The sequence below is a fragment of the Vigna unguiculata genome, chromosome 4 (genome assembly GCF_037176805.1).
Source record: "Vigna unguiculata cultivar grain cowpea cultivar isolate G323 ecotype 2 chromosome 4, ASM3717680v1, whole genome shotgun sequence".
NCBI classification, from domain to species: domain Eukaryota; kingdom Viridiplantae; phylum Streptophyta; class Magnoliopsida; order Fabales; family Fabaceae; genus Vigna; species Vigna unguiculata.
In genome coordinates, this window is record NC_140795.1 from 47,763,092 (window position 1) to 47,777,871 (window position 14,780).

Sequence of the window (14,780 nt, forward strand, 5' to 3'; positions counted from 1 at the left end):
TATTAAAATTTCAAGTATTTCTTACAAAGTTCTATTCAAAAAATGTTTTGTACAAAATATTTTACAAAAAAATTCGCAGCAATTTCTTACAAATTATTTTTTATACCAAAATTTGCAAGTATTTTCTAATTTAAAAAAAAAAAGAATTAATTGAAAATATGTGTTTTTTTAATAATGTCAAAACCACTTGAAAATTTTGGATTTGAATACTAAAATATTTGAATGCTTCAACTCATCCGATTTGCTTTACTTGTGACTATAATTTAACCTAAGAAACCAATTTTACTCCTAAGACATTTGAGACACAAAATATTATTATAAACTCGTTAAGATTTTTGTAACAAATATTACCACATATCTCATGAGTTATTAAAAAAATATATTATATCTATATACATATAATAATGTATTTATGTTCCCATAATATATTATATTTAAATATCGTTGAAGTATTACTTTATAATATATATTATTTCTTAAAAAAATTGTTGAATATTTTCGTAACTAAAATATTATTCACCAAATCTTATTTCTTAAAAGAAATTAAAATAAAATAAATATTTTAAAATATAACTACCAAACCTTTTTATTTTTTACTTAAAATTAATCATATTTATATATTATCCTAATTATTAAAATTTCTAGGACATCACATAATTTAATCAAATCTTTTTTTAAATTTTTTTAAAAGCTATTTATTTATCCGAACACAATAAACATTTACAATTGTTCCTCTTTATTTATATTTTATTTGATAATTTCGTAATTTGATTTGATGTTTTTATATTATCAATGTGAGGAATAACGAAAGATAAAAGCTATAATTTTTTGGGTTTTAAAACTTTTTATTATTTGTTAAATCAATTTCTTTTTATTTTATTTAATGTTTTAAATTATTCAAACAAATAGTGTTGACTACACTAAATAATGATGTTCATAACTTACTATGAAGTACCAAGCTTCATCCACTCATGTAAATAAGTTAACTATTTCAATGATTAAGTGATATATCAGCATGCAACATGAGGAAGTGTTATGTGTCAAAAAGTTATTATTTGTGCTTCTTAATTTGTTAGATTTATAGATTATAGATAAATTATAAATTTCTAATTTGTTACATTTATAGATTTTAAAATCATTAATTTATTTTACCAGAAATATACGAAGTACTTGAATTTTAAAATCAAAACAAATAGAAGATTATATATAATTAGTAATAACAAAACAAATCAAATATAAGAAGAGATAATAACATATTAAATTGATCTAATGCGGAATATGGGAAATACAATGCAGAGATTCTCAAAACGTTCAAGTAAATCAATCATAATTTAACAAATATGTATGATATATAAGTGAGCAGTAATGTAGTTACAAATAAATAAATATATTAACCGATAACCATATTTGGTTAAGATACGATAATCAAATATTATGTTTTAAAGATAGTATATAATCAATTATTATATTATAATATTTTTTATATACTAAATAATTAATTATTAATTATTATATATATCAAAAGTATAATAATAATATTATTATATCGTAATTAGGTATTAATATCAATATTTTAGAGATATTATCAAAATATTTGACATATATTTGATAATATCTTGGAGGTAGTAAGCGGTGACTTGTTCCTATAATAAGAAACTGAAGCAGGTGTTAAACTGAAGGAAGTGTGTACACTTTTCATATTCTAAACCATGGCCGATCTGATAAGCAGTATTTCAGATGAAATCCTTCACAGTCCAATATATATATATATATATATATATATATATATATATATGTTACTTTACCCAAGTTATATAGATGGGGCACTACCATGGACATCCACTAATAGGGGCCATAGAATTACGTTCTGACCACTAAGTACTATCAGCAAATAATATTGATAATGCATTTAGCACACCTCACGTCATCCTTTGTAACCCATCCTCATTCATATTCCATGTTGATTTCATACCTTCCCATTCTTCTCAATTCGGGGATATAGAACTTCACCTCATACCAATACCATGCCATCAATGTAACATTATTGTTCATACCGAATTCATGACCACATATATAACCAACCATTTCATTGAAATCGCATGCCAAGATTTATCCAAGTTCATCATTCACAATCGGTGAATCACATCACTCATGCAAATTCATTCATCTCATACTTTATAAATGCATACCAAGACATACATATATCACAAAATAGTATTCATCCCAAATAAATGAGTGTAAACATTTAAGTACTTGCAATTCCATACAATCAAGCACAACCCATAACCATAATTCTTACACCAAAATTCCCAATAAAATTCATTATCACAAAACCAATCATTGCAGTAATGCGTGACATATTTATCAATCTACAAACATCTAATCGACGATCTAACCGGTCAGCATGTTATGAATCACATGTCAAAATTTGAGCTCAATCCAACGGTTAATGAGTCGGGAAAGTCAATTTTACTAAAACTGCGCATATTAGAATGACTTGCAATTGAGGGACCTTGACTGCTTTAGGGGCCTTGACACCCTATGGATCAGCCCTTTAAACCCAACCGTGTGGCAGTCCTTACTTAATAAAAGTGGGTTTTATAGTTATAATTTAGAACAAGTTGAGGAAATATTAGATTAATTTAATATGTTATTATTACCTCTTATTATTTTTTATTGCCTGTATTTTGTTGTTACTCGTTATATGTAATCTTCTATATTTGTTGTAAGTTAACAATAACATTTAAGTAGTTATTATTAATATATATATATATATATATATATATATATATATATATATATATATATATATATATATAAAATTTATTTACATTTTTATCCATGCTTATTTTATTAACAAATGTTCCATAATTTTTTTTATTTGACATTATTAATTTTTTTGTGGCATATTGTATTCTTTTATAATTATGAATTATTTGATCATTTAATAAATTATTAAATAATAACTTATATATTTAAAGTATTAATTTTTATTACATACTATTTTTTTTTACTTCTAATTTTGTTCTTTTATAATTTATTTCATTTAATAAGATTAAATTTGAAAAATAAATTTTACTTTTATTTCTTAAATAATATTTTTTAAAATATACAAATTGTCTACACAACCATATAAAAAATTAATATATATTTATTAATAATACAAATTATTTATATTGTGATATATAAATTTACTATATACTATAAATACAAGAAAAGAAGATACAGGGATGCGTTTGTCCTCTCTCTCGTGTATATGTAGATCTGTTACTGTCTCTCGTGCATACATGTCAATTTTGTGCTTCTTGCCATACTCTGCTACAAAGTATTGTGCTACTTCTGCAATGGATGTTCCCAAATTATTAATGAAAATATGGGTTAAATATGTTTTTGTTTTTTTTAATAGTTCATTTCAAAATTTTGGACCAATTTAATCATTTATCTTTCGAAATACGTCGATTTAGTTCTGTTAATCAAATTTTGTTAAGTTTATTTGACATTTCATTCGCGTTTTATAAGAATATTTGATTTAATATTAAAGCAAAAATGTATCAAACATTATAAATAACTCAAATACAATCATTAAATATGTACGAAACATCAAGTAAACCTAACAAAATTTGATTAAAATGACTAAATTTAAGTATTTCGAAAAACGAAAGACTAAATTAGTCCAAATTTTCAAAATAGACTAATTCCAAAATTTACTAAAAATTAAAAGACCAAAAATATATTTAACCCTACAAATATATAAGATTTTTATCTTCTTTTACTTATAGTTTCCGAAAGTGTGCGAGTGTTTGAGGAACAAAGGCTTTTAGAAATAAAAAGGTGTTCATGGACAAACCATTTCAAATATGCTCACAAAACAAACAAATTTACAAATACCAACATTTTTGTAGTGAAAGCAAATATACAAGTGCAGAATGCATGACTCAATTCAGAAAAGGTAAAAATGAAGCTTGACAAGTGTTATCCAACCTTTTGGAATTATTTGATTGCCACAGAATAAGTGCTAATACAACATAATTTTTTTATAGTGATAGTTTCTTGATACAATTTTACTTAAATGTATTACAAATTACCACAAAATTATTTACTAATAATAAGTTGAAGTACATACTTTTATAAAACTTATACCACAGTTGTTATGCATAGAAAAAGGGCAAGAAAACTAGGCATAGATAAAGCCTACTTGGCGTAGTTTTTGTAACACATGATACAACATGTTCATTATAGTTTTTGTAATACAGGATGCAATTTGTTCAATATAAATTTTGTAATGCAGGATACAACTTTCTCAAAGTAATTTTTGTAACACAGGATACAACCTGTTTAGTGTACTTTTTGTATCTCTTGCTTGATGTAGATGATGTAAATTTTATAATGCATGATACAACTTGTTTGATGTAATTTTTGTAACACAAGATATAGGTTACTCCCAACCTAAATGGAATTATTTTGTAGTCTTCAAATTCCATCTCATTTGATTTTACAAAGTCTTAGAATTTCTTCTCGTTTACATTTTACAAGTGAATATTCTGATTTCTTCTCAATGAAATTTTACAAATGAGTCTTCTTCTTTTTCTCACCTATATTTTACAATTGAGTGTTCATATTTCTTATTACCCTTTGGTTCTTCTAACAAAATATCTTATTTATTTTTGGACTCTTCGTACATTTGAAGACTTGCTTTACGTTTGAAAGATTATTAAGAGATTGATTACTCCTTAATTTTAGAAGTAGACCCGATCAGTAAAGATATGAAGTTGCAATAATATATTACATTTATTTATTTGTGTACTAGCTCTCTATTTTTTTTAATTTGTTGAATTATAAAATTATTTGTACCAATATCTCATGAGTTATTAAAAACTTAATTATATTATATCTATATACATATAATAATATATTTATGTTCCCATAATATATTATATTTAAATATCGTTGAAGTATTATTTTATATTATATTATTCTTTAAAAAAAATGTTTAATATTTTCTTAACTAAAATATTATTCACGAAATCTTATTTAAAAAAAAATTAAAATAAAATAAATATTTTAAAATACAATTACCAGACCTTTTTTTTTACTTAAAATTAATCATATTTATATATTATCCTAATTATTCAAATTTCTACAACATCGCATAATTTAATCATATATTTTTTAAACTTTTTTTAAAAGCGATTTAGTTATCCAAACGTCCCTCTTTACTTATATTTTATTTGATAATATGATAATTTATTTTGATGTTTTTATATTATCAAAGTAAAAGATAATAAAAAATAAAAACACTATTTTTTTTGGATTTAAATTTTTTTATTATTTGTTAAATCAATTTCTTTTTCTTTTATATTAAATTATTCAAACAAATAGTGTTGACTACACTAAATAATGATGTTCATAACTTACTATGAAGTACCAATCTTTATACACTCATGTAAATAAGTTAACTATTTGAATGATTAAGTGAAACTAATTTATCAGCATGCAACATGAGGAAGTGTTATGTGTCAAAAAGTTATTATTTGTGCTTCTTAATTTGTTAGATTTATAGATTATAGAGATAGATTATAAATTTCTAATTTGTTACATTTATAGATTTTTAAATCATTAATTTATTTTACCAGAAATATACGAAGTACTTGAATTTCAATGTTAACTTACAAGTATACCTCATATTGCACACAACAAATAGAAGATTATATATAATTAGTAATAACAAAACAGCTCCAATAAAATATAAGAAGAGATAATAACATATTAAATTGATTTAATGCGGAATATGGGAAATACAATACAGAGATTCTCCAACGTTGAAGTAAATCAATCAGAATTCAAACAATATGTATCATATACAAGTGAGGAGTAATGTAGTTAAAAATAAATAAATATATTAACCATATGTTAAGCTATGATAATCAAATATTATGTTTTAAAAGATATTATATAATCAATTATTATAGTATAATACTTTATATATACTAAATAATTAACTATTATATATATATATATATATATATATATATATTAAAAGTATAACAATATTATTATATGATAATTAAGTATTAACCTATCAATATTTTAGAGATATTATCAAAATATTTGAGATATATTTGATAATATCTTGGGGTAGTAAGCTGTGAGTTGTTCCTATAATAAGAAACTGAAGCAGGTGTTAGGGTTTTGATTTTCTATACAAAACTGAAGAAAGTGTGTACACTTTTCATATTCTAAACCATGGCCGATCTGATCAGCAGTATTCCAGATGAAATCCTTTTACACATTTTATCTTCTCTTCCAACCAAAGAAGTTGTTGCAACCAGTGTTCTCTCAAAGCGCTGGAACCCTCTTTGGCGTTCAGTTCCCTCTTTCGATTTCTCTATTGGTAATGAAAACCGCAGAGAGGCCTACGATCACTTTCACTCAGTGTCCTCTTTTCTGCGTTCGCGTGATAGAGATCAACCCTTCCTCAGATTTCGCCTCAGTTATTTTTTCAACTGTTTTGATCCTACCATTCGTTATAGTTATAGAGCCATTCATGATACTGAAAGCATCATCAAGACACAGATTGAGGATGCAGTGAGTGGAAGTGCAAGAGTTCAACACCTCGACCTCTGTTTGGATCTTTACATTGTCATGCCCTCTGTGGTGTTTACCTTCAAAACTCTTGTATTTCTGAAATTGGCCAATATAACAGTGGAAAATATACCCTTTGTTGATTTTCCCATGGTTAAAATCTTGCATTTGAATCGTGTGCACTTCTCAGAAGGTATAGATATTTCACAGCTTCTCTCTGGGTGCCCTAATCTTGAGGACTTGGAAGTCAAAAGTATACTTATCAATGCTGAATTAAAGTTCAGCAGATTGTCCACCTTGGGCAACATGGCTGCAAAATTTTTGCCATTCGAAATTGTGAAGAATGTTAAAGTTTTGTCCACAGATGTGGTAATGCACGTGAGATTTGTTTGTTATTACTTTGTATTCTTAAGGAGAAAAAGGCATTTCTGATGATATTGTTTTTGTATCTCTTGCAGTTCCGTTCGCATGATTGGATTTATGAGTTTCAGAATCTAGTTCAACTTAAATTGGATTACCTGTATATTCAGAATAATTGGGTTGAGTTCTTGGAAACGCTGAGGCATTGTCCCATGCTTCAAACTCTTGCAATTGGTTATATTGGGAAGGTTTGATGATTTAAGCTTGGAAGTATATGAATTTTCTTGTTATCTTTTCTTCAAACATTATTATTAATATAGTTTTATGATTGTTGTTAACAGATCGGTTTTGGTTCATCTGCGCAAGGCCATGAAGAAGCAGTGTTGCCAGACCCACAATCTGTTCCTGCATGCATCTTATCACACCTTAAAACCTGTAGTATTGGATGTTTCAGGGGTTCGATGGATGAGTTTCTATTTGCAAGATACATTATGCAGAATGCAAAATATTTAAGGACCATGAAAATCAAAATTTTGTCTTACAATGGGGAGAAACCAGATATGATAAGAGATTTATCCTCATGCAAAAAGAGTTCAGACACTTGTAAACTATCATTTGATAATTAGTATTCAATAGTTAAGGTTTCTTTTTGTTTGTTTTTTCATTAGTATATATAGTAGATGTTGACATGTTTTTCAAACTATGAAAGTTTGTGACATATTATCCCTCTTGTCCATAATTATTTGTTTATGAACACTCTGAGGTTTAATCTTTGTAATTTGCCCTAAGAATACCTGGGGTGTGGCTAAAGAGTTCGAGAGACCTAAAACAAATTTGAAAAATGAGGTCTTTTATTTAAAATTTATTTCTTCTTCTCAATTCTCAATTTTTTCACAAACATGTAGAGTTTATTTCAGATTAATCATTAATACAAATAATTAAAAATATTATTGCTTTTCTCACCTCAATAGTAATTTTTTTTTCTCTAAACTTGAATTATCTTTCTACAGAAAATTCAACTTTTAACTTTGAAATATGTTTCAATTAATTTATTATCCACAAAAAACTAAATCATAATCTAACTAATAGTTTTATAAAAAAATTCCAGTTCCTCGTCAAGATATATGCAAGAAAAAAAAAAACTCCCAAAACATGTAAATCGAAAAGTACCAAGAAACAAAATTAGAAAAAAGAAAAGCATTTCTAATTTTAATACAAATCCAAAACAGAATAAAATAACGACAACACAAATAGAAAAGAAAAACATAGTAACTAGAGATGATGATAAAAATTGGTACACACGGACATTATGATATTCAATTTGGCAAAAGTTATAAAAAATGACTCTTAGAGAAGAAGGAAGTAACAAGAGATAAAAGTCACTCAGAGATAAAAGGATAAAAAAATAAAATAAAATAAATTTTAGAATGATTATAATGGAATAAATATAACTAATCATTATCTCCCTTCCGTAAACAAAATTATAATTTACTAAATAAGTATTTTACCCCATTAATTATCATTTTTAATACTAATAAAAATTATAAGACATTAAATTTAATTAAATTTTATTCTCAAACATCAACTTATAATTAATTGAATAGAGCTATATTAGTAATAAAATAATTTTTTGAGACTTTTTTGTTAAACATAATTTTATAATTATTTTAATAGAGGTATATTAGTATAAAAGAATTAAAGTTTTTTTTAAATAATTTTATAATTAATTTAATAGTTAGTAGTAAAAAAAATTATTTGAAACCTTCACTAGTGCAGTGAGGGCTTTTGGCCCCGGTTACTTTCGTGATTCTGCCTCGGTTTTAGAACCGAGGCATATTGGGGCGAGGCCAAAAGGCACCTCCTTTTGGCCTCGGTTATCACCCGAGGCCATAACGTCTGTTTTCTGCCTCGGGTCTGAAAGAACCGAAGCCATAGCGTCTGTTTCGTCTTCGCAGTGGTGGCTATGGCTTCTGCTGCTGTTCTGGCTCATTCTCGCTCACCGTTGCAGTGGTGATGATGACGCGCTGTTGTAGTGGTTTCTGCTGTTTCGCATGGATCTGTGTGGTGCGAAATTGCACGTCTGGTGAAGATGACTCGCGCTCCCATGGTGGTGTTGTGTGAGGATGCGCTGGTTTCATTGCAGGTGCTGATGGCAGGTCACGGTGGTGCGAGGTGTTGCCATGGTTGTCACTGGTTCTGTTGCAGAGAACACAATGCATTGTGAGGTCCGTGAATGGTGCAGCTGCGGTGGTGGTGGTGGCAGCAAAGTTCGCGCAGAGTTTTCGAACTGACCCGCATCGGGAGGTGATTTGCAATCGGTGAACCTGGACAGCGCGACGGAGGCGACGACGCACGACTATTGATGGCAGATGCTGGTCGGCGACGGAGGCGGAGCGTGATGGTGGTGGTAGAGCGAAGAAATTCGCGCAGAGAGAAGAGAGTTTGGGAGACGATGAATAGTAGTTAGGGTTCGCGAATTGGGAATTTTAACAGACTTTATGGCCTCGGTTCAATTAATAACCGAGGCCAAAAGCCCCATTTACTGCCTCGGTCCTTAAAGAACCGAGGCCAAAAGCCTGATGCTGACTTTATGGCCTCGGTTCAATTAATAACCGAGGCCAAAAGCGCCATTTACTGCCTCGGTCTTTAAAGAACCGAGGCCAAAAGCCTGATGCTGGTGGCATTTTTGAAAATTTGAAAACTAGGTTGCCTTATATGCTTCGGTTCATTTGTAACCGAGGCCTAAAGCCCCCTTTATTGCCTCGATCCTTAAAGACCCGAGGCCAAAAGCCTGACGAAATTGCAAAAATGCCACCACCTCCTTATAGGCTTCGGTTCAGCTGTAACCAAGGCCTATAAGGCGAAGTAAAATGTCAAATCTGCACTAGTGCTTATTTTTTAAAAGATTTAGAGTGAGTGTTTTACCTACTTTATCCTTGAGTCAATATGAAAAGAATATTCGATAATAACGTCTCAAAACTTCAATTTAGAGGTAATTATTATCAAAATAAAAAAATGTTATTCATCACGATAGTATTTATGCACTAAGTAAATCCGTTGTATTATATGGATTGAGGTTAACTACTGATTCTAACCTCGTCGTACTGTTAAACTATTTTTTGGCAACAAAATGTTATATATTAATACACATTTTTGTTTATAAAAAAATTGGTACAAATAATTTTATAATTCAACAAATTAAAAAAACTGAGAGCGTGCAGTACACAAATAAATAAATGTCACAAATAAATAAATGTGATATATTATTGCTACTTCAGCTCTTTCCTGACCGGGTCTACTTCTAAAAAGAAGTAACCAATCTCCTAAAAATCTTCCAAAGCAAGCCTCCATATGTACGAAGAGGAGTCTGAAAATAAATAAGATATTCTTTTAGAAGAATTGAGGGGTGAGAAGAAATTTGAAGACTCACTTGTCAAATATAGGTGAGAAAAATATAATGAAGACTCACTTGTCAAATATAGGTGAGAAAAATATAAGATTCACTTGTAAAAAGCTAGTGAGAAGAAATCCGAAGATTAATTTGTAAAATGTAGGTGAGAAAATATGAATACTCACTTGTAAAATGCAGGTGAGAAAGAATCCAAAGACTCACTGATAAAATGCAGGTGAGAAGAAATCCGAAGACTCACTCGTAAAATGCATGTGAGAAGAAATCTGAAGACTCACTTGTAAAATGCAGGTAAAAATAAATCCAAAGACTCGCTTGTAAAATGCAAATGAGAAGAAATCTAAAAACTTAGTTGTAAAATGGAAGTGAGAAGAAATATGAAGACTCACTTGTAAAATACAGGTGAGAAGAGATTTGAAGACTCACTTGTAAAATTAAATGAGAAGGAATTCGAAGACTACAAAATAATTCAAGTTAGGTTGGGAGCAGACTAGATCCTACGTTACAAAAACTACACTTAGCATATTGTATCCGACGTTATTTGCCATTTTTTTTAAGAGTTTTATTTCACAAGTAATTATTTTGTGGATAATTATTTCTTACAAACTATTAAATTTGCAAGTATTTCTTACAAAATTTTATTCGAAAAATGTTTTGTACAAAATCTTTTTCAAAAAAATTCACAGCAATTTCTTGCAAATTATTTTCTATATTAAAATTTGTAAGTATTTCTTAAATTTTTTTAAAAAATAAAATTAATTGGAAATATGTATTTATTTTTTGTAATTTCTAAATCACTTGAAAATCTTGGATTTGAATACTAAAATTGAATGCTTAAACTCTCATCCAATTTGCTTTACTTACGACTATAATTTAACAGAAACCAATTTTTACTCCTAAGACATTTGAGGCACAAAAATATTATGATAAACTCGTTAAGATTTTCGTAACAAATTTGTTTTATAAACAGAAATGTGTATTAATATATAATTTTTTGTTGCAAAAAAGTAGTGTAAGTAATTAACCTCATTAATCCATATAATATAAAGGATTTACTTAGTGCATAAATACTGCCATGATGAATAATATTTTTTTTTTATTTCGATAACAATTACCTCTAAATTGACATTTTGAAACGTTATCACTGAATACTATTCGTACTGCAGATTACAAAGATTAAACATCAGAGTGTTCATAAACAATTAATTCTTGACATGAGGGATAATGTGTCACAAACTTTCATAGTTTGATAAACATGTCAACATCTACTATATATACTAATGAAAAAACAAACAAAAAGAAACCTTAACTATGCAATCCTAATTATCAAATGATAGTTTAAAAGTGTCTGAACTCTTCTTGCATGACGATAATTCTCTTATCATATCTGGTTTCTCCCCATTGTAAGAGTAAATTTTGATTTTCATAGTCCTTAAATATTTTGCATTCTGCATGATGTATCTTGCAAATAGAAACTCATCCATCGAACCCCTGTAAGAGTAAATTAGTATTCAATAGTTAAGGTTTCTTTTTGTTTGTTTTTTCATTAGTATATATAGTAGATGTTGACATGTTTTTCAAACTATGAAAGTTTGTGACATATTATCCCTCTTGTCCATAATTATTTGTTTATGAACACTCTGAGGTTTAATCTTTGTAATTTGCCCTAAGAATACCTAGGGTGTGGCTAAAGAGTTCGAGAGACCTAAAACAAATTTGAAAAATGAGGTCTTTTATTTAAAATTTATTTCTTCTTCTCAATTCTCCATTTTTTCACAAACATGTAGAGTTTATTTCAGATTAATCATTAATACAAATAATTAAAAATATTATTACTTTTCTCACCTCAATAGTAATTTTTTTTTTCTCTAAACTTGAATTATCTTTCTACAGAAGAAAATTCAACTTTAACTTTGAAATATGTTTCAATTAATCTATTATCCACAAAAAACTAAATCATAATCTAACTAATAATTTTGTAAAAAAATTCCAGTTCCTCGTAAAGATATATACAAAAAAAAAAAACTCCCAAAACATGTAAATCGAAAAGTACCAAAAAACAAAATTGGAAAAAAGAAACGCATTTCTAATTTTAATACAATTCCAAAACAGAATAAAATAACGACAACACAAATAGAAAAGAAAAACATAGTAACTAGAGATGAGGATAAAAATTGGTACACACGGACATTATGATATTCAATTTGGCAAAACTTATAAAAAATGACTCTTAGAGAAGAAGGAAGTAACGAGAGACAAAAGTAACTCAGAGATAAAAGGATAAAAAAAGAAAATAAAATAAATTTCAGAATGATTATAATAATATAACTAATCATTATCTCCCTATCGTAAAAAAAATTATAATTTACTAAATAAGTGTTTTACCCATTAATTATCATTTTTAATACTAATAAAAATTATAAGACATTAAATTTAATTAAATTTTATTCTCAAACATCAACTTATAATTAATTGAATAGAGCTATATTAGTAATAAAATAATTTTTTGAGACCTTTTTTGTTAAACATAATTTTATAATTATTTTAATAGAGGTATATTAGTATAAAAAAATTAAAGTTTTTTTTCTTAAAAATAATTTTATAATTAATTTAATAGTTAGTAGTAAAAGAAATTATTTGAGACCTTATTTTTTTAAAGATTTAGAGTGAGTGTTTTATATATTAATACACATTTTTGTTTATAAAAAATTGGTACAAAGAATTTTATAATTCAACAAATTAAAAAAAATAGAGAGCGTTTAGTACACAAATAAATAAATGTGATATATTATTGCGACTTCAGCTCTTTCCTGACCGGATCTACTTCTACAAAAAAGTAACCAATCTCCTAAAAATCTTCCAAAAGTAAAGCAAGCCTCCATATGTATGAAGAGTCTGAAAATAAATAAGATATTCTTTTAGAAGAATCGAACGGTGAGAAGAAATTCGAAGACTCACTTGTAAAATATAGGTGAGAAAAATAAGAAGACTCACTAATAAAACGCCAGTGAGAAGAAACTCGAAGACTAATTTGTAAAATGTAGGTGATAAGAAATCTGAATACTCACTTGTAAAATGCAAGTGAGAAGAAATCCGAAGACTCACTTGTAAAATGCAAGTGAGAAAAAATTTGAAAACTCACTTGCAAAATACATATGAGAAGAAATTCGAAGACTCGCTTGTAAAATACATGTGAGAATAAATCTCAAGACTCACATGTAAAGTGCATGTGAGAAGAAATCCAAAGGCTCACTGGTAAAATGTAGGTAAGAATAAATCAAAAGACTTGCTTGTAAATTGCAAATTTTAAGAAGAAATAAGACTCACTTCTAAAATGGAAGTGAGAAGAAATTTGAAGACTCACTTGTAAGATGCATGTGAGAAGAAATTCGAAGACTCACTTATAAAATTAAATGAGAAGGAATTCGAAGACTACAAAATAATCAGTTAGGCTAGGAGCAGACGGGATCCTACGTTACAACAATTACATTGAGAAGGTTGTATCATACAGTGGCGGAGGATGCAAGGGGCAGGCGAGGGTCTCGGCCCCCCCTCCCCCAAATTTTTTTTATTTTTTTTCACTATTTTGTATTTAATTTTTTTTAAATTATATAAATTTTTAAAATTATTTTTATTTTTCTAAAACTATTTTTATGTTTTTAAAATTAAATAATATTATATTCAAAATTAATAAAAATTAAATTAAGTATTTTTTTATTTATTTTATAAAGTGCAATAATAAATAATAAATAATAAAATATAAAATTAAATATATAAAGAAACAAAATTATTAAGATATTTTTTATTTTCTCTCTCATTGTCTTTTGAATTTTTCATATGTTGTATTCTTCTTTCATGTTTATTTATTTTCTTTTATTACTAAAAAAAAGACATAAACTTAATATTTGTATCCTCATTTTTTCATATTTTTCTTCCATTATTAAATAAATAAATAAGGTAATTGTCTCTTGTCTCACTTGATAGTGAACTATTTATTTAACATTTAACATTATTTTTTATCTCATGACCTTTTTGTATATTTATTTTTTATTAATATAGAAGAAGAAACAATGTACTGCGATTTTTCATAGTCGATTTTTAATTGTAACTTGATTATTATAGTTTTTTTTAGTAATTATTCTCTCAATTTTTTAGTCTTAAACTTATTTTTTAAATAGGTATATTAATGAAAAACAAAAGAATAAATTTATTTTTTAATATTGATAGAGAAACTACTGGTGAAGATGAAAACATGATAATATGGTTATTTATTGCATAAAAATGAAATGAAAGCTTGTGAATATTTTTTTAATCAAATGCATGTTAATAAAATGGAAGATGAATATTTTGCAGATAATATGGTTATTTACATCGAAAAAAGTTAACTGAAAAATTTAATTATAATTCAATTACTATAAGTTCAAAAATA

At 27.1% G+C, this 14,780-nt stretch overlaps 1 protein-coding gene across 1 annotated transcript; it reads left to right on the plus strand.

Moving 5' to 3' along the window:
• Positions 1–6,243: 6,243 nt before the first annotated feature.
• On the plus strand, positions 6,244–7,568 carry LOC114180921 (F-box/FBD/LRR-repeat protein At3g26920-like). The gene is made up of 3 exons (XM_028067214.2): positions 6,244–6,951; positions 7,041–7,190; positions 7,284–7,568. The coding sequence occupies exons 1-3, from the start codon at positions 6,244–6,246 to the stop codon at positions 7,566–7,568; spliced, it is 1,143 nt and encodes a 380-aa protein (XP_027923015.2).
• Positions 7,569–14,780: the final 7,212 nt, after the last annotated feature.

Coding starts and splice junctions, on each gene's coding strand:
- LOC114180921 (XM_028067214.2), top strand. CDS start 6,244: ATGGCCGATCTGATCAGCAGTATTCCAGATGAAATCCTTTTACACATT. Junction 6,952..7,040: donor AAGTTTTGTCCACAGATGTG/GTAATGCACGTG, acceptor TATCTCTTGCAG/TTCCGTTCGCATGATTGGAT. Junction 7,191..7,283: donor CAATTGGTTATATTGGGAAG/GTTTGATGATTT, acceptor TGTTGTTAACAG/ATCGGTTTTGGTTCATCTGC.